The following is a 19,415-nucleotide window of genomic DNA, read 5'->3' as shown; positions in this document are numbered from 1 at the left end:
TAGTGCTGTTAAGACTGACCACACTACTGAACAGTAGTCCAGGTGCCACAAAACTAGAGCCTGTAGGACCTGCCTTGATGATAGTGCTGTTAAGACTGACCACACTACTGAACAGTAGTCCAGGTGCCACAAAACTAGAGCCTGTAGGACCTGCCTTGATGATAGTGCTGTTAAGACTGACCACACTACTGAACAGTAGTCCAGGTGCCACAAAACTAGAGCCTGTAGGACCTGCCTTGATGATAGTGCTGTTAAGACTGACCACACTACTGAACAGTAGTCCAGGTGCCACAAAACTAGAGCCTGTAGGACCTGCCTTGATGATAGTGCTGTTAAGACTGACCACACTACTGAACAGTAGTCCAGGTGCCACAAAACTAGAGCCTGTAGGACCTGCCTTGATGATAGTGCTGTTAAGACTGACCACACTACTGAACAGTAGTCCAGGTGCCACAAAACTAGAGCCTGTAGGACCTGCCTTGATGATAGTGCTGTTAAGACTGACCACACTACTGAACAGTAGTCCAGGTGCCACAAAACTAGAGCCTGTAGGACCTGCCTTGATGATAGTGCTGTTAAGACTGACCACACTACTGAACAGTAGTCCAGGTGCCACAAAACTAGAGCCTGTAGGACCTGCCTTGATGATAGTGCTGTTAAGACTGACCACACTACTGAACAGTAGTCCAGGTGCCACAAAACTAGAGCCTGTAGGACCTGCCTTGATGATAGTGCTGTTAAGACTGACCACACTACTGAACAGTAGTCCAGGTGCCACAAAACTAGAGCCTGTAGGACCTGCCTTGATGATAGTGCTGTTAAGACTGACCACACTACTGAACAGTAGTCCAGGTGCCACAAAACTAGAGCCTGTAGGACCTGCCTTGATGATAGTGCTGTTAAGACTGACCACACTACTGAACAGTAGTCCAGGTGCCACAAAACTAGAGCCTGTAGGACCTGCCTTGATGATAGTGCTGTTAAGACTGACCACACTACTGAACAGTAGTCCAGGTGCCACAAAACTAGAGCCTGTAGGACCTGCCTTGATGATAGTGCTGTTAAGACTGACCACACTACTGAACAGTAGTCCAGGTGCCACAAAACTAGAGCCTGTAGGACCTGCCTTGATGATAGTGCTGTTAAGACTGACCACACTACTGAACAGTAGTCCAGGTGCCACAAAACTAGAGCCTGTAGGACCTGCCTTGATGATAGTGCTGTTAAGACTGACCACACTACTGAACAGTAGTCCAGGTGCCACAAAACTAGAGCCTGTAGGACCTGCCTTGATGATAGTGCTGTTAAGACTGACCACACTACTGAACAGTAGTCCAGGTGCCACAAAACTAGAGCCTGTAGGACCTGCCTTGATGATAGTGCTGTTAAGACTGACCACACTACTGAACAGTAGTCCAGGTGCCACAAAACTAGAGCCTGTAGGACCTGCCTTGATGATAGTGCTGTTAAGACTGACCACACTACTGAACAGTAGTCCAGGTGCCACAAAACTAGAGCCTGTAGGACCTGCCTTGATGATAGTGCTGTTAAGACTGACCACACTACTGAACAGTAGTCCAGGTGCCACAAAACTAGAGCCTGTAGGACCTGCCTTGATGATAGTGCTGTTAAGACTGACCACACTACTGAACAGTAGTCCAGGTGCCACAAAACTAGAGCCTGTAGGACCTGCCTTGATGATAGTGCTGTTAAGACTGACCACACTACTGAACAGTAGTCCAGGTGCCACAAAACTAGAGCCTGTAGGACCTGCCTTGATGATAGTGCTGTTAAGACTGACCACACTACTGAACAGTAGTCCAGGTGCCACAAAACTAGAGCCTGTAGGACCTGCCTTGATGATAGTGCTGTTAAGACTGACCACACTACTGAACAGTAGTCCAGGTGCCACAAAACTAGAGCCTGTAGGACCTGCCTTGATGATAGTGCTGTTAAGACTGACCACACTACTGAACAGTAGTCCAGGTGCCACAAAACTAGAGCCTGTGGGACCTGCCTTGATGATAGTGCTGTTAAGACTGACCACACTACTGAACAGTAGTCCAGGTGCCACAAAACTAGAGCCTGTAGGACTGCCTTGATGATAGTGCTGTTAAGACTGACCACACTACTGAACAGTAGTCCAGGTGCCACAAAACTAGAGCCTGTAGGACCTGCCTTGATGATAGTGCTGTTAAGACTGACCACACTACTGAACAGTAGTCCAGGTGCCACAAAACTAGAGCCTGTAGGACCTGCCTTGATGATAGTGCTGTTAGACTGACCACACTACTGAACAGTAGTCAGGTGCCACAAAACTAGAGCCTGTAGGACCTGCCTTGATGATAGTGCTGTTAGGGCCTGACCACACTACTGAACAGTAGTCCAGGTGCCACAAAACTAGAGCCTGTAGGACCTGCCTTGATGATAGTGCTGTTAAGACTGACCACACTACTGAACAGTAGTCCAGGTGCCACAAAACTAGAGCCTGTAGGACCTGCCTTGATGATAGTGCTGTTAAGACTGACCACACTACTGAACAGTAGTCAGGTGCCACAAAACTAGAGCCTGTAGGACCTGCCTTGATGATAGTGCTGTTAAGACTGACCACTACTGAACAGTAGTCCAGGTGCCACAAAACTAGAGCCTGTAGGACCTGCCTTGATGATAGTGCTGTTAAGACTGACCACACTACTGAGCAGTAGTCCAGGTGCCACAAAACTAGAGCCTGTAGGACCTGCCTTGATGATAGTGCTGTTAAGACTGACCACACTACTGAACAGTAGTCCAGGTGCCACAAAACTAGAGCCTGTAGGACCTGCCTTGATGATAGTGCTGTTAAGACTGACCACACTACTGAACAGTAGTCCAGGTGCCACAAAACAGAGCCTGTAGGACCTGCCTTGATGATAGTGCTGTTAAGACTGACCACACTACTGAACAGTAGTCCAGGTGCCACAAAACTAGAGCCTGTAGGACTGCCTTGATGATAGTGCTGTTAAGACTGACCACACTACTGAACAGTAGTCAGGTGCCACAAAACTAGAGCCTGTAGGACCTGCCTTGATGATAGTGCTGTTAAGACTGACCACACTACTGAACAGTAGTCCAGGTGCCACAAAACTAGAGCCTGTAGGACCTGCCTTGATGATAGTGCTGTTAAGACTGACCACACTACTGAACAGTAGTCCAGGTGCCACAAAACTAGAGCCTGTAGGACCTGCCTTGATGATAGTGCTGTTAAGACTGACCACACTACTGAACAGTAGTCCAGGTGCCACAAAACTAGAGCCTGTAGGACCTGCCTTGATGATAGTGCTGTTAAGACTGACCACACTACTGAACAGTAGTCCAGGTGCCACAAAACTAGAGCCTGTAGGACCTGCCTTGATGATAGTGCTGTTAAGACTGACCACACTACTGAACAGTAGTCCAGGTGCCACAAAACTAGAGCCTGTAGGACCTGCCTTGATGATAGTGCTGTTAAGACTGACCACACTACTGAACAGTAGTCCAGGTGCCACAAAACTAGAGCCTGTAGGACCTGCCTTGATGATAGTGCTGACCACACTACTGAACAGTAGTCCAGGTGCCACAAAACTAGAGCCTGTAGGACCTGCCTTGATGATAGTGCTGTTAAGACTGACCACACTACTGAACAGTAGTCCAGGTGCCACAAAACTAGAGCCTGTAGGACCTGCCTTGATGATAGTGCTGTTTGACCAACTACTGACAGTAGTCCAGGTGCCACAAAACTAGCCTGTAGAACCTGCCTTGATGATAGTGCTGTTAAGACTGACCACACTCTGAACAGTAGGTGCCACAAAACTAGAGCCTGTAGGACCTGCCTTGATGATAGTGCTGTTAAGACTGACCACACTACTGAACAGTAGTCCAGGTGCCACAAAACTAGAGCCTGTAGGACCTGCCTTGATGATAGTGCTGTTAAGACTGACCACACTACTGAACAGTAGTCCAGGTGCCACAAACTAGAGCCTGTAGGACCTGCCTTGATGATAGTGCTGTTAAGACTGACCACACTACTGAACAGTAGTCCAGGTGCCACAAAAACTAGAGCCTGTAGGACCTGCCTTGATGATAGTGCTGTTAAGACTGACCACACTACTGAACAGTAGTCCAGGTGCCACAAAACTAGAGCCTGTAGGACCTGCCTTGATGATAGTGCTGTTAAGACTGACCACACTACTGAACAGTAGTCAGGTGCCACAAAACTAGAGCCTGTAGGACCTGCCTTGATGATAGTGCTGTTAAGACTGACCACACTACTGAACAGTAGTCCAGGTGCCACAAAACTAGAGCCTGTAGGACCTGCCTTGATGATAGTGCTGTTAAGACTGACCACACTACTGAACAGTAGTCCAGGTGCCACAAAACTAGAGCCTGTAGGACCTGCCTTGATGATAGTGCTGTTAAGACTGACCACACTACTGAACAGTAGTCCAGGTGCGACAAAACTAGAGCCTGTAGGACCTGGTTTGATGATAGTGCTGTTAAGACTGACCACACTACTGAACAGTAGTCCAGGTGTGCCACAAAACTAGAGCCTGTAGGACCTGCCTTGATGATAGTGCTGTTAAGACTGACCACACTACTGAACAGTAGTCCAGGTGCCACAAAACTAGAGCCTGTAGGACCTGCCTTGATGATAGTGCTGTTAAGACTGACCACACTACTGAACAGTAGTCCAGGTGCCACAAAACTAGAGCCTGTAGGACCTGCCTTGATGATAGTGCTGTTAAGACTGCAGAGCAACACTTTTTTAATGTATAGACTTCTGCTGTTGTATCAACATGTTTTGACCATGACAGTTTACAGTCCAGGGTTACTCCAAGCAGTTTAGTCACCTCAACCTGTTACATTTTCACGTTATTTATTCCAAGATTTAGTTGAGGTATATGGTTTAGTGAATGTTTTGTCCCAAATACAATGCTTTTAAAATATTTAGGGCTAACTTATTCCTTGCCACCCATTCTGAAACTAACTGCAGTCATTTCAGTCACTGTAGTAGCTGACGTGTACAGTGTTGAGTCATCCGCATACGTAGACACTGGCTTTACTCAATGCCAGTGGCATGTCGTTAGTAAAACATTTAAAAAGTAAGGGACCTAAACAGCTGCCCTGGGAATTCCTGATTCTACCTGGATTTTTGTGTGAGAGGCTTCCATTAAAGAACACCCTCTGCTGTGTTAGACCGGTAACTCTTTATCCACAATATATAAAGTAAAGCCATAAAACATGTGTTTTTCATCGTCAACAGACTATGGTCGATAATGTCAAAAGCCGCACTGAAGTATGACAAAACAGCCTCCATAATCTTTTTATAATCAATTTCTCTCAGCGGATCATCAGTCATTTGTGTAAGTGCCATACATGTTGATCATTGTAAGCCATTTAAGTCTTTCGGATCCATTCAGATCAAGCATTCAGATCCCTTCACATTTTGTTATGTTACAGCCTTATTCTAAAATTGAATAAATTGTTATTTTCCTCGTAAATCTACACACAATACCCCATAATGACAAAGCAAAAACAGGTTTAGATATTTTTTGCAAATTTATTCAAAATAAAAAAACGAATTATCACATTTACATCAGACCCTTTACTCAGTATTTTTTTAAGCACCTTTGGCAGCGATTACAGCCTCGAGTCTTCTTTGGTATGACAATATAAGCTTGGCACACCTGTATTTGGGGAGTTTCTCCCATTCTTCTCTGCAGATCCTCTCCAGCTCTATCAGGTTGGATGGGGAGCGTTGCTGCACAGCTATTTTCAGGTCTCTCCAGAGATGTTCGATCGGGTTCAAGTCCAGGCTCTGGCTGGGCCACTCAAGGACATTCAGAGACTTGTTCTGATACCACTCCTGTGTTGTTTTGTCTCTACCATATTGGCCTGATTGGTGGAGTGCTGCAGAGATGGTTGTCCTTCTGGAATGTTCTCCCATCTCCACAGAGGAACTCTGGAGCTCTGTCAGAGTAACCATGGGGCTCTTGGTCAACTCCCTGACCAAAGCCCTTCTCCCCCGATTGCTAAGTTTAGCTGGGTGGCCAGCTCTAGGAAGAGTCTTGGTGGTTCCAAACATCTTCCATTTAAGAATGATGGAGGCCACTGTGTTCTTGAGGACCTTCAATGCTGCAGAATTGTTTTGGTGCCCTTCCCCAGATCTGTGCCTCGGCACAATCCTGTCTTGGAGCTCTACAGACAATTCCTTAGACCTCATGGCTTGGTTTTTGCTCTGACATGTACTGTCAACTGTGGGACCTTATATAGACAGGTGTGTGCCCTTTCCAAATCATGTCCAATCAACTGAATTTACCACAGGTGGACTCCAATCAAGTTGTCGAAACATCTCAAGGATGATCAATGGAAACCGGACGCACCTGAGCAAAAATGTTGAGTCTTATAGCAAAAGGATCTGAATACTTATGTAAATAAGTTATTTCTGTTTTTTCTAAAAACCTGTTTTCGTTTTGTCATTATGGGGTATTGTGATATCATTATGGGGTAGTGTGATGTCATTATGGGTTATTGTGTGTAGATTGATGAGGAAAACATTATATTTAATTCATTTTAGAATAAGGCTGTAACATAAGAAAATGTGGAGAAAGGGAAGGGTCTGAATACCTTCAGAATTAATAAAGATTCCATTAAAATACCCTCCCTTTGGAACCCTAGACAGGAGCCATGTGGGACTGTCAGTCGAAATATGTCTGCATCTTCCTCCTGCTGGCTCTGTCAGGCCTCTTCTTCCTGTTCCGTAACATCAACATTCTGGAGGTGAGGACCTTGCTTCTATCACTATCTACCTGCATCAGCCTACACACCTCTCCCCTTTAGTGACCTCTAATCTCCTCCATAGTGGAAGCTCAACAGTACATTGGACTTAAGCAGCATCCGCTCCGAGGGCTCTCCTCCTGGCCTCGATCGCAAGCTGAGCTTCTTCTGTAGCCACCTGGTCCAGGAGCCCTCTATCGAGGAGGCTCTGGAAGATAGTTCCCTCCTGGAGTCCATCGCTGGGCCAGAGCCTCTGGCCGTGACGACACCCCTGGACCAGACCAGTGACCCTGCACACAGTCTGTTTGCAATCCTTCCAGCAGGGGGAGGGAGAGAGAGGCACGTCGGGGACCAGCTAGAGGCTCTGGTCCTTATGAACGATTTCCAGAGGCGTCCCAAGAGCCGTGGCGGGGACTTCCTGCTGGCCCGGCTGCACTCCCCAGAATTGGGTGCGGGCGTTGCAGGACAGGTACTAGACCACTTGAATGGGACCTACTCTGCTATTTTTCCATTACTCTGGGAAGGGTCTGTATGGGTGGAGGTGACACTGGTCCATCCTAGCGAGGCAGTTTATCTTCTACGACGCTTACAAGAGGAACGGCTAAACTGGGTGCCTTCCAAGAGCCTGTTCCGTTCTGGATTATTGTCTGAGACCACCGAGTGTAACCTGTGTCTGCCGAACAACCAGCAGCCACTGTGCGATTACACAGACCCCCGTACGGGGGAACCTTGGTTCTGCTATAAGCCCAAGCAGCTGGCTTGTGACACGCGGATCAACCACTTCAAGGCAAGCTCCCAGACATATCTGCAACATCTGACCAGCAAAGAAGCGCTGCTCTTCCAGAGGTTAGTAGGAGGTAAAACATAATGTGTGTGTGAATAAGGCCTCTATTCAATCCGTAAGGCTGAAGTTCAGCGTTGTAGCACGATTTGACATTGAAAGGCAATGTTACCGCTGGTAGCGAAGACTGCATTCACGGCCAATATGTCGGCTCAATATGTCGGCTCAATGGGAAATTACCTTTTAATTTCACAGCTGTAGTGATGAACTTGGGAGATTGAATCGAGTCCAAAGTGCACTGTCTGTTTCATCTTACTGCTATGCAGTATTTATGCTTTTCTCCCCCCAGATTACACAGTGGTTCAGGTGAATGGTATAGCTTGCTACAGTTTTTTATCTAATCACGTAAAATTATTATTATTTTTTTTAGTGGCATCAACATCAACGTGCATATTCATGCAACGGGGTCTGACAGCGTCACTGTGCTGCCAAAGGAGAAAGGTGGGAATTTTGCAAAAAATTATTGCAGAGTGTGAAGAAAAAATGTGATTGTATCTGTAAAGTGATGGTAGCTTTGTGCATCACGGCAACTTCCGCATTTCAGACAAACCAGATGAGGAAAGCAGCAGTGTAGCGGCAGCACCTATCAGGACCCCTCCCCTCCCCTCCAGGACCCCTCCCTCTGGGTATTACTACCAAGGGTCATGGCGGGCGCTGGATGGTGTCGTAATACGCCAGTTTAACGACCCCGCTGCCGTTATCCAGTGTCTGAAGGGCAAGCAGGTTTACATGTACGGAGACTCCACCGTTAGACAGTACTATGACTACCTCACCAGCTTTGTGCCAGGTGAGTGTTGTTTGCCAAACCTGTTACATCTTACACCCGACTTTGTCTCAGGTGTGTAAAAATGATCTCTCTTTCTCTCTCTTTCTCTCTCTCCCTCTCTCTCTCTCTCTCTCTCTCTCTCTCTCAGAGCTGAAGAAGTTCAACCTTAGAAGTCATGTGAGAGCGGGGCCATTCATGGCAGTGAATATACCCAACAACATCCTGTTGAAGTACCGCTGCCACGGACCCCCCATATTCTGGCCCCCTCTCAGTGTCAGTCAGCTGCACTATGTAGCTAATGAGCTGGACGGCCTGGCCGGTGGTTCAGACACTGTTGTCGTCATCAGCGTTTCGACCCATTTCAGCTTTTTCCCTCTGCAGGCCTACATTCGCCGACTACGACGTATTCGAAAGGCGGTGGTTCGCCTTCTGAACCGAGCTCCGGGGACCGTAGTAGTTGTGCGCTCTGCCAACCTGGACCAAAGGAAGGACAACTTCATCAACAGTGACTGGATCTTGACCCAGCTGGACAGGGTGCTCAAGGCCATGTTCAGGGGTCTGGATGTGATGCTGCTGGATGCCTGGGAGATGACCCTTGCCCACCACCTCCCCCATGATCTTCACCCAGCCCCCCCCATCATCAAGAACATGATAAACACAATCCTCTCTGGTGTCTGCCCCCTATCATCAAGAACATGATAAAAATTGAATAATGTTGTAGCCAACAAAGTGTCCTTCTTAGTTGTCTGTGTCTCTTCGATGACTTGTCATGTAGTCTGGAGCAGAAGGTTCCCTTCGTTCTGGAAGGTTCTGGTCCTTAAACGTTTTTGTATTTCTTCTTCCTGAAAAGTCTGACGAGACAAAATAAAGTTTGGGCTTTTTTTTACGTGATTCTTTGAATGTCTTGAGTGTTTTTAAACTGTGCGGGTCTGACCACAAGGGTTAATGGCATCACAAAACAATCAATCAACCATATGACATTAGTTTTCCATATCTCCGCACTGACCATTCCCATTCACGTTCTTTATGTTAGAATTATTGTTCCATTATCCACTTTTTTGGACGTTAGAGTTTTTGGGCGGGCAAAAGTCTCTGGAGACAAAGGGACAGTCCTTTAGCCAACACTGGAGGGTAGAGAGCGAGTACTCTCAATTTACTGCTTAATTTACGACCTGGTGTGGAGGTGTCAAAACCGGCCCAGTGCCCTCCTGGTCTGGTTGTTATCAGCTATTGTCAAGCTGATCTGACCCATTGTGATCCTCACAGGACAACCATGACACTTGTTAAAGGTACATTTGTGGAATTTCTTTCCTTCTAAATGCTTTTGAGCCAATCAGTTGTGTTGTGAGGGGTGGTATACAGAAGATAGCCATATTATGGCAAGCACAGCTCAAATGAGCAAAGAGAAGCGATAGTCCAGAATGACTTTAAGTCATGAAGGTCAATCAATCCGGAAAATGTCAAGAACTTTAAAAGTTTCTTAAAAGTGCAGTTGCAAAAACCATCAAGCGCTATGATGAAACTGGCTCTCATGAGGACCGCCACAGGAAAGAAAAACCCAGAGTTACCTCTGCTGCAGAGGATAAGTTCATTAGAGTTAACTGCACCTCAGATTGCAGCCCAAATAAATGCATCACAGAGTTCAAGTAACAGACACATCTCAACATCAACTGTTCAGATGAGACTGTGTGAATCAGGCCTTCACGGTCGAATTGCTGCAAAGAAACCACTACTAAAGATCACCAATAAGAAGAGACTTGCTGCTTGGACCAAGAAACGCAACCAATGAACATTAGACTGGTGGAAATCTGTCCTTTGGTCTGATGAGTCCAAATTTGAGATTTTGGTTCCAACCGCCGTGTCTTTGTGAGATGCAGAGTAGGTGAACGGATGTTCTCCGCATGTGTGGTTCCCACCGTGAAGCATGGAGGAGGAGGTGTGATGGTGCTTTGCTGTTGACATTGTCTGTGATTTATTTAGAATTCAAGGCACACTTAACCAGCATGGTTACCACAGCATTCTGCAGCGATACACCATTCCATCTGGTTTGTGCTTAGTGGGACTATCATTTGTTTTTCAACAGGACAATGACCCAAAACAAACCTCCAGGCTGTGTAAGGGCTATTTGACCAAGAAGGAGAGTGAAGGAGTGCTGCATCAGATGACCTGGCCTCCACAATCACCTGACCTCAACCCAATTGAAATGGTTTAGGATGAGTTGGACCGCAGAGTGAAGGAAAAGCAGCCAACAAGTGCTCGGCATATGTGGTAACTCCTTCAAGACCGTTGGAAAAGCATTCCTCATGAAGATGGTTGAGAGAATGCCAAGAGTGTGCAAAGCTGTCATCAAGGCAAAGGGTGAAGAAGAAGATTCTTATTTGAAGAATATAAAATATAAAATCTATTTTGATTTGTGTAACACCTTTTTTGGTTACTACGTGATTCCATATGTGTTATTTCATAGTTTTTGAATTTTTCACTATTATTCAACAATGTAGATAATAGTACAAATAAAATCAAGAAATGAGTCGGTGTTTCCAAAATGTTGACTGGAACTGTACCCATAAAGACTCACTGCTGTAGTCGCTGCCACATGTGATTCTAACACTCAGGTGTGTGAATACTTATGTAAATTAGATATTTACATTTGACAAACATTTAAAAAATAAAAAAAAATTCACTTTGTCATTATGTGGTATTTTGTGTAGATGGGTGTAGATGTTTTAAATTCAGGCTGTAATACAATCCTTTCTAAAAAGTCACTGAAATCAATTATCTGTGAAATTCCAGAGTCTGGTGTTGTGTCTTTGGTATCATTAAAGGTGAATACTGTTATTGTATCAAATAAATGATGTGTAATTATTATTATTACGTGATTAAACTAATCATGTCAATTTAATTACCTAGGAAGTTGGGGCACCACGGAAAATATTCAGATTACAAAGTTATAATTTTCCAAATATAACTCTTCAAAATGTTTGAATATCTGATCTTCTGTCAATGAATTATTCTTTACCTCACGTCAGTCTCATCTTGTCACGTTCTGACCTTTATTTCTTTTGTTTTGTCTTTATTTAGTATGGTCAGGGTGTGAGTTGGGGTGGGCAGTCTATGTTTGTTTTTCTATGATTTTGGGGATTTCTATGTTTCGGCCTAGTATGGTTCTCAATCAGAGGCAGGTGTCATTAGTTGTCTCTGATTGAGAATCATACTTAGGTAGCCTGGGTTTCATTGTTTGTTGGTGGGTGTTTGTTTCCGTGTCTGTGTTTTTCACCACACGTTACTGTTTTGGGTTTCGTTCGTTTTCACGTTTATTGTTTTTGTATTCAGTTGTGTTCATGTTAAGTATTTCTTATTAAAAGAACCATGGACACTTATCACGCCGCATATTGGTCCTCCGATCCTTCTCGCCTCTCCTCTTCAGATGAAGAGGAGGAAAACCCTTACACATCTGAACGTGGGTAAATTGTTGGTTATCTGGTCTGAGAGGTTCATCTCACTCTGGAGATTCGTCCACGTCGATCAGTGTTCTCGTACTAGATTTGCTACCTTTCCAACTGCAGTCTGTTAGGCTGTCAACTACTTCCTCTTAAGTGATCAGTTAGTTCAGAGTTCATACCATTTCACGTGTAGTGCAAGCTCTCACGTTTCCTGGCCTGTAGGGTTGAAATTAGAATTAGCCCTTTTTAAACATGAGGACAAGTCCTCCCGTTATTTGGAACTTAATTGACATTGGGTCATGGGGGCTATTTTAGAAATGTAGAAAAGGGGTTGTTTCATGATTTCCAACCAATGCCTATTCACTTGGGCGTGGCTACTGACAGTTAACCTTTACAATGAAGGCCAATTCCCTCATTTTAAAAGGTTAACATCACATTACATAATTTCGCAAATAGTTTCATCTTTACTCATTCATTTGATACAGTAATTAGATGCAAGCCTCATAATTGAGGAGCCTGTATAAACAGAGTTAGGGTAATGGGGTTGGATTGTCTTTCAGGAGGTCATAAACATAAAACAAAATGGACAATGTTGCTTCTCCACCGACCGACACATTCTCCAAAATATGAGCATTGTTCTATTCTCAAAATCTGGGATGTAGTAGAATTTGGCTGGAGTTTCTTTGTTCTTCTGTGAAACTCTCTCTCTCTCTCTCCATACTGCATGGCCAGGGAGAGTCTCTTTACGGGATTTATGAAGTGGGGGATAAGTTGTAAAACGGCCCACCCCCTCCCCTCCTAACAGGAGAGGGGGGGGTTGTTCACATCTCTGCTAGCCTATTCACTAAAAAGGGCCAGCGTCATGACACTGGCAATATGTATTTATTGTCCATTTCAATATCAAAATAGGATGATAGTAGTGTAAATATCAACAGAAAGGATGATAGCAGTGTAAATATCAACAGAAATGGATGATAGAAGTGTAAATATCTACAGAAAGGATGATAGTCGAGTAAATATCAACAGAAAGGATGATAGTAGAGTAAATATCAACAGAAAGGATGATAGCAGTGTAAATATCAACAGAAAGGGATGATAGAAGTGTAAATATCAACAGAAAGGATGATAGCAGAGTAAATATCAACAGAAAGGGATGATAGTAGTGTAAATACCAACAGAAAGGGATGATAGTAGTGTAAATACCAACAGAAAGGATGATAGCAGAGTAAATATCAACAGAAAGGATGATAGCAGAGTAAATATCAACAGAAAGGATGATAGCAGAGTAAATATCAACAGAAAGGATGATGTCAGAGTAAATATCAACAGAAAGGATGATAGCAGAGTAAATATCTACGTCTTTTCTATTTCCACTCGTTGAACTGGATCATCTCAGACGCGGTCAGACTTCAGCCATTCAGACGTTACCATTCATCCAAGCCACCCAAACCTCTGAACATAACTACATGAAAAAAAGAAACTAAATATTCTGGCAACTAAATGCTGTCCTTGTCTGAAGAGTCTAAATGCTGTCCCTGTCAGGCTGAAGAGTCTAAAGGCTGTCCTTGTCAGACTGAAGAGTCTAAATGCTGTCCTTGTCAGACTGAAGGGTCTAAAGGCTGTCCTTGTCAGACTGAAGAGTCTACAGGCTGTCCTTGTCAGGCTGAAGAGTCTAAATGCTGTCCTTGTCAGGCTGAAGAGTCTAAATGCTGTCCTTGTCAGACTGAAGAGTCTAAATGCTGTCCTTGTCAGACTGAAGGGTCTAAATGCAGTCCTTGTCAGACTGAAGAGTCTAAATGCTGTCCTTGTCAGACTGAAGGGTCTAAATGCTGTCCTTGTCAGGCTGAATAGTCTACAGGCTGTCCTTGTCAGACTGAAGAGTCTAAATGCTATCCTTGTCTGAAGAGTCTAAATGCTGTCCTTGTCAGACTGAAGAGTCTAAATGCTGTCCTTGTCAGACTGAAGGGTCTAAATGCTGTCCTTGTCAGGCTGAAGAGTCTAAATGCTGTCCTTGTCAGACTGAAGGGTCTAAATGCTGTCCTTGTCAGGCTTAAGAGTCTAAATGCTGTCCTTGTCAGGGTCTAAATGCTGTCCTTGTCAGGCTGAAGAGTCTAAATGCTGTCCTTGTCAGGCTGAAGAGTCTAAATGCTGTCCTTGTCAGACTGAAGAGTCTAAATGCTATCCTTGTCTGAAGAGTCTAAATGCTGTCCTTGTCAGACTGAAGAGTCTAAATGCTGTCCTTGTCAGACTGAAGGGTCTAAATGCTGTCCTTGTCAGGCTGAAGAGTCTAAATGCTGTCCTTGTCAGGCTGAAGAGTCTAAATGCTGTCCTTGTCAGGCTGAAGAGTCTAAATGCTGTCCTTGTCAGACTGAAGAGTCTAAATGCTGTCCTTGTCAGACTGAAGAGTCTAAATGCTGTCCTTGTCAGACTGAAGGGTCTAAATGCAGTCCTTGTCAGACTGAAGAGTCTAAATGCTGTCCTTGTCAGACTGAAGGGTCTAAATGCTGTCCTTGTCAGGCTGAAGAGTCTACAGGCTGTCCTTGTCAGACTGAAGAGTCTAAATGCTATCCTTGTCTGAAGAGTCTAAATGCTGTCCTTGTCAGACTGAAGAGTCTAAATGCTGTCCTTGTCAGACTGAAGGGTCTAAATGCTGTCCTTGTCAGGCTGAAGAGTCTAAATGCTGTCCTTGTCAGACTGAAGGGTCTAAATGCTGTCCTTGTCAGGCTTAAGAGTCTAAATGCTGTCCTTGTCAGGGTCTAAATGCTGTCCTTGTCAGGCTGAAGAGTCTAAATGCTGTCCTTGTCAGGCTGAAGAGTCTAAATGCTGTCCTTGTCAGACTGAAGAGTCTAAATGCTATCCTTGTCTGAAGAGTCTAAATGCTGTCCTTGTCAGACTGAAGAGTCTAAATGCTGTCCTTGTCAGACTGAAGGGTCTAAATGCTGTCCTTGTCAGGCTGAAGAGTCTAAATGCTGTCCTTGTCAGACTGAAGGGTCTAAATGCTGTCCTTGTCAGGCTTAAGAGTCTAAATGCTGTCCTTGTCAGGGTCTAAATGCTGTCCTTGTCAGGCTGAAGAGTCTAAATGCTGTTCTTGTCAGACTGAAGAGTCTAAATGCTGTCCTTGTCAGACTGAAGAGTCTAAATGCTGTCCTTGTCAGACTGAAGAGTCTAAATGCTGTCCTTGTCAGACTGAAGGGTCTAAATGCAGTCCTTGTCAGACTGAAGAGTCTAAATGCTGTCCTTGTCAGACTGAAGGGTCTAAATGCTGTCCTTGTCAGGCTGAAGAGTCTACAGGCTGTCCTTGTCAGACTGAAGAGTCTAAATGCTATCCTTGTCTGAAGAGTCTAAATGCTGTCCTTGTCAGACTGAAGAGTCTAAATGCTGTCCTTGTCAGACTGAAGGGTCTAAATGCTGTCCTTGTCAGGCTGAAGAGTCTAAATGCTGTCCTTGTCAGACTGAAGGGTCTAAATGCTGTCCTTGTCAGGCTTAAGAGTCTAAATGCTGTCCTTGTCAGGGTCTAAATGCTGTCCTTGTCAGGCTGAAGAGTCTAAATGCTGTCATTGTCAGGCTGAAGAGTCTAAATGCTGGCCTTGTCAGACTGAAGAGTCTAAATGCTATCCTTGTCTGAAGAGTCTAAATGCTGTCCTTGTCAGACTGAAGAGTCTAAATGCTGTCCTTGTCAGACTGAAGGGTCTAAATGCTGTCCTTGTCAGGCTGAAGAGTCTAAATGCTGTCCTTGTCAGGCTGAAGAGTCTAAATGCTGTCCTTGTCAGGCTGAAGAGTCTAAATGCTGTCCTTGTCAGACTGAAGAGTCTAAATGCTGTCCTTGTCAGACTGAAGAGTCTAAATGCTGTCCTTGTCAGACTGAAGGGTCTAAATGCAGTCCTTGTCAGACTGAAGAGTCTAAATGCTGTCCTTGTCAGACTGAAGGGTCTAAATGCTGTCCTTGTCAGGCTGAAGAGTCTACAGGCTGTCCTTGTCAGACTGAAGAGTCTAAATGCTATCCTTGTCTGAAGAGTCTAAATGCTGTCCTTGTCAGACTGAAGAGTCTAAATGCTGTCCTTGTCAGACTGAAGGGTCTAAATGCTGTCCTTGTCAGGCTGAAGAGTCTAAATGCTGTCCTTGTCAGACTGAAGGGTCTAAATGCTGTCCTTGTCAGGCTTAAGAGTCTAAATGCTGTCCTTGTCAGGGTCTAAATGCTGTCCTTGTCAGGCTGAAGAGTCTAAATGCTGTCCTTGTCAGGCTGAAGAGTCTAAATGCTGTCCTTGTCAGACTGAAGAGTCTAAATGCTATCCTTGTCTGAAGAGTCTAAATGCTGTCCTTGTCAGACTGAAGAGTCTAAATGCTGTCCTTGTCAGACTGAAGGGTCTAAATGCTGTCCTTGTCAGGCTGAAGAGTCTAAATGCTGTCCTTGTCAGACTGAAGGGTCTAAATGCTGTCCTTGTCAGGCTTAAGAGTCTAAATGCTGTCCTTGTCAGGGTCTAAATGCTGTCCTTGTCAGGCTGAAGAGTCTAAATGCTGTTCTTGTCAGACTGAAGAGTCTAAATGCTGTCCTTGTCAGGCTGAAGAGTCTAAATGCTGTCCTTGTCAGGGTCTAAATGCTGTCCTTGTCAGGTTGAAGAGTCTAAATGCTGTCCTTGTCAGGCTGAAGAGCCTAAATGCTGTCCTTGTCAGGCTGAAGAGTCTAAAGGCTGTCCTTGTCAGGCTGAAGAGTCTAAATGCTGTCCTTGTCAGGCTGAAGAGTCTAAATGCTGTCCTTGTCAGGCTGAAGAGTCTAAATTCTGTCCTTGTCAGACTGAAGAGTCTACAGGCTGTCCTTGTCAGACTGAAGAGTCTAAATGCTGTCCTTGTCAGGGTCTAAATGCTGTCCTTGTCAGGCTGAAGAGTCTAAATGCTGTCCTTGTCAGACTGAAGAGTCTAAATGCTGTCCTTGTCAGACTGAAGAGTCTAAATGCTGTCCTTGTCAGGGTCTAAATGCTGTCCTTGTCAGGTTGAAGAGTCTAAATGCTGTCCTTGTCAGGCTGAAAAGTCTAAATGCTGTCCTTGTCAGACTGAAGAGTCTAAAGGCTGTCCTTGTCAGACTGAAGAGTCTAAAGGCTGTCCTTGTCAGACTGAAAAGTCTAAATGCTGTCCTTGTCAGACTGAAGAGTCTAAATGCTGTCCTTGTCAGACTGAAGAGTCTAAAGGCTGTCCTTGTCAGGGTCTAAATGCTGTCCTTGTCAGACTGAACAGCTTGATGTGAAGATAAGCTTCTCATCCAGACCCAGAAGAGCATGGCACACACACACACACACACACACACACACACACACACACACACACACACACACACACACACACACACACACACAGATCCCCTGTCTGGTGTATTTGTGCTGTAGCCAGTCTTCTGTCTGTGTTATCTGTTTGGTCTGTTATCTCTCTGCCACCGTCCAGTCTTCTGTCTGTGTTATCTGTTTGGTCTGTTATCTCTCTGCCACCGTCCAGTCTTCTGTCTGTGTTATCTGTTTGGTCTGTTATCTCTCTGCCACCGTCCAGTCTTCTGTCTGTGTTATCCCTTTGGTCTATTATCTCTCTGCCACCGTCCAGTCTTCTGTCTGTGTTATCCGTTTGGTCTGTTATCTCTCTGCCACCGTCCAGTCTTCTGTCTGTGTTATGTGTTTGGTCTGTTATCTCTCTGCCACCATCCAGTCTTCTGTCTGTGTTATCTGTTTGGTCTGTTATCTCTCTGCCACCATCCCCACAGGAGGCCTTGTTCCTCTTGACATCAGTGTAATAATTTGTTCTTATTTTCCTGGTTGAATAAAATGTGATACACACACTTTACTTTCTTCAAAAAATGCTAATTTAATTTTGTGTGCTTCCATCTCTTCCCCATCCTCCTCTCTTGTCTCCCTTGATTCCCCCCGCCCCATCTCCCCTCCCCCTCTCCTCCCCTCATCCTCACTCTCCCCAGACCCCTCTCCTCCCCTCATCCTCACTCTCCCCAGACCCGCTCCATCTCCCCCTCCCCCGTCTCCCCCAGCCCCTCTCTCATCTCCCCTTCCCTTCATCCCCACTCTCCCCCTAGCCCCCTGCTCCATCTCCCCTCCCCCGTCTCCCCCAGCCCCCTCCCTATCTCCCTCCCCTCTCTCCCCCATCTCCCCTCCCCTCCTCCCCACGCACTCCTCCTCCCCCATCTCTCCCAGCCCCCTCTCCTCCCCTCATCCCCACTCTCCCCAGCCCAGTCCCGCTCCATCTCCCTCCCCCTCTCCTCCCCCGTCTCCCCCAGCCCCACCCCATCTCCCCTCCCCTCCTCCCCACTCACTCCTCCTCCCCCCATCTCTCCCAGCCCCCTCCATCTCCCCTCCCCACTCCCCACTGCCAAATGGAATGTCATCAAACACCTAGAAACCATGGAAACCACGTGTTTGATGTGTTTAATACCATTCCACTGATTCCGCTCCATTACCACGAGCCTGTCCTCCCCAATGAAGGTGTCACCAGCCTCCTGTGCTCTCCTCCCCCTCACCCCATATCTCCTACCCCCTCTCTCAGACCCCATATCTCCTACCCCCTCTCCCAGACCCCATATCTCCTCCCCCTCTCCCAGACCCCATATCTCCTCCCCCTCTCTCAGACCCCATATCTCCTCCCCCTCTCTCAGACCCCATATCAATTCAATTCAATTCAAGTGCTTTATTGGCATGGGAAACATGTGTTAACATTGCCAAAGCAAGTGAGGTAGATAATATATAAAGTGAATATATAAAGTGAAAGACAATAAAATTGTCTTCCCCCTCTCCCAGACCCCATATCTCCTACCCCTCTCTCAGACCCCATATCTCCTCCCCCTCTCTCAGACCCCATATCTCCTACCCCCTCTCTCAGACCCCATATCTCCTACCCCCTCTCCCAGACCTCATATCTCCTACCACTCTCCCAGACCCCATATCTCCTACCCCCTCTCTCAGACCCCATATCTCCTCCCCCTCTCTCAGACCCCATATCTCCTACCCCTATCTCATACAAAATCTCCCAGTCCAGCACCATCACCCTCCCCTCTCCCCCAATCCAGCTCCATCTCTCTCCTCCTCCCCCTCTCCCCAATCCAGCTCCATCTCTCTCCTCCTCCCCCTCTCCCCCAGCTCCAACTCTCCCCATTAAAAATCATCTGCATCTGACTGAGAAGCCATTCACATTTTAATTAGCCTGACCCAAGAGGCTGTGAGGCAGAGAGAGGCTTTCATATCCACAGCTCCAATAACTAGCATGCCAACCAGCCAGCAAGTCAGTCAGTCAGCCAGCCAGTTAGCCAGCCAGGCAGCCAGCAAGTCAGTCAGCCACCCAGTCAGTCAGCCTGCAGGCAGCAGCACTTACAACCAGAGGCCAACACACACATGTTATTCCATTAGTTAGATCCATCTCCACAATCTCTCTGTAGCACAAACAATATTTCCTATTTGTCCAAGGTGGACATTGCTAGTTGGGTACAGGGGCTTTCTGGGAGCCTTTTGTCAAGTATTTAATCACTGAAATTACTACACACTTAGGACTCGGGAAACTGCTGATCTCAAAGTGGTACCCAGGCAAAATGCTT

At 45.9% G+C, this 19,415-nt stretch overlaps 1 protein-coding gene across 1 annotated transcript; it reads left to right on the top strand.

Moving 5' to 3' along the window:
• Positions 1 to 6,667: 6,667 nt before the first annotated feature.
• Positions 6,668 to 9,290, top strand: LOC135570329 (NXPE family member 3-like). The gene is made up of 5 exons (XM_065016457.1): positions 6,668 to 6,795; positions 6,878 to 7,638; positions 8,004 to 8,074; positions 8,178 to 8,420; positions 8,548 to 9,290. The coding sequence occupies exons 1-5, from the start codon at positions 6,703 to 6,705 to the stop codon at positions 9,096 to 9,098; spliced, it is 1,719 nt and encodes a 572-aa protein (XP_064872529.1). The 5' UTR covers positions 6,668 to 6,702; the 3' UTR covers positions 9,099 to 9,290.
• The last annotated feature ends 10,125 nt before the right edge of the window (positions 9,291 to 19,415 follow it).

Source organism: Oncorhynchus nerka, unplaced genomic scaffold (assembly GCF_034236695.1).
Source record: "Oncorhynchus nerka isolate Pitt River unplaced genomic scaffold, Oner_Uvic_2.0 unplaced_scaffold_977, whole genome shotgun sequence".
Lineage (NCBI taxonomy): Eukaryota > Metazoa > Chordata > Actinopteri > Salmoniformes > Salmonidae > Oncorhynchus > Oncorhynchus nerka.
Note: the sequence above shows the minus strand (reverse complement) of the source record. Positions and strands in the feature narration are given on the sequence as shown.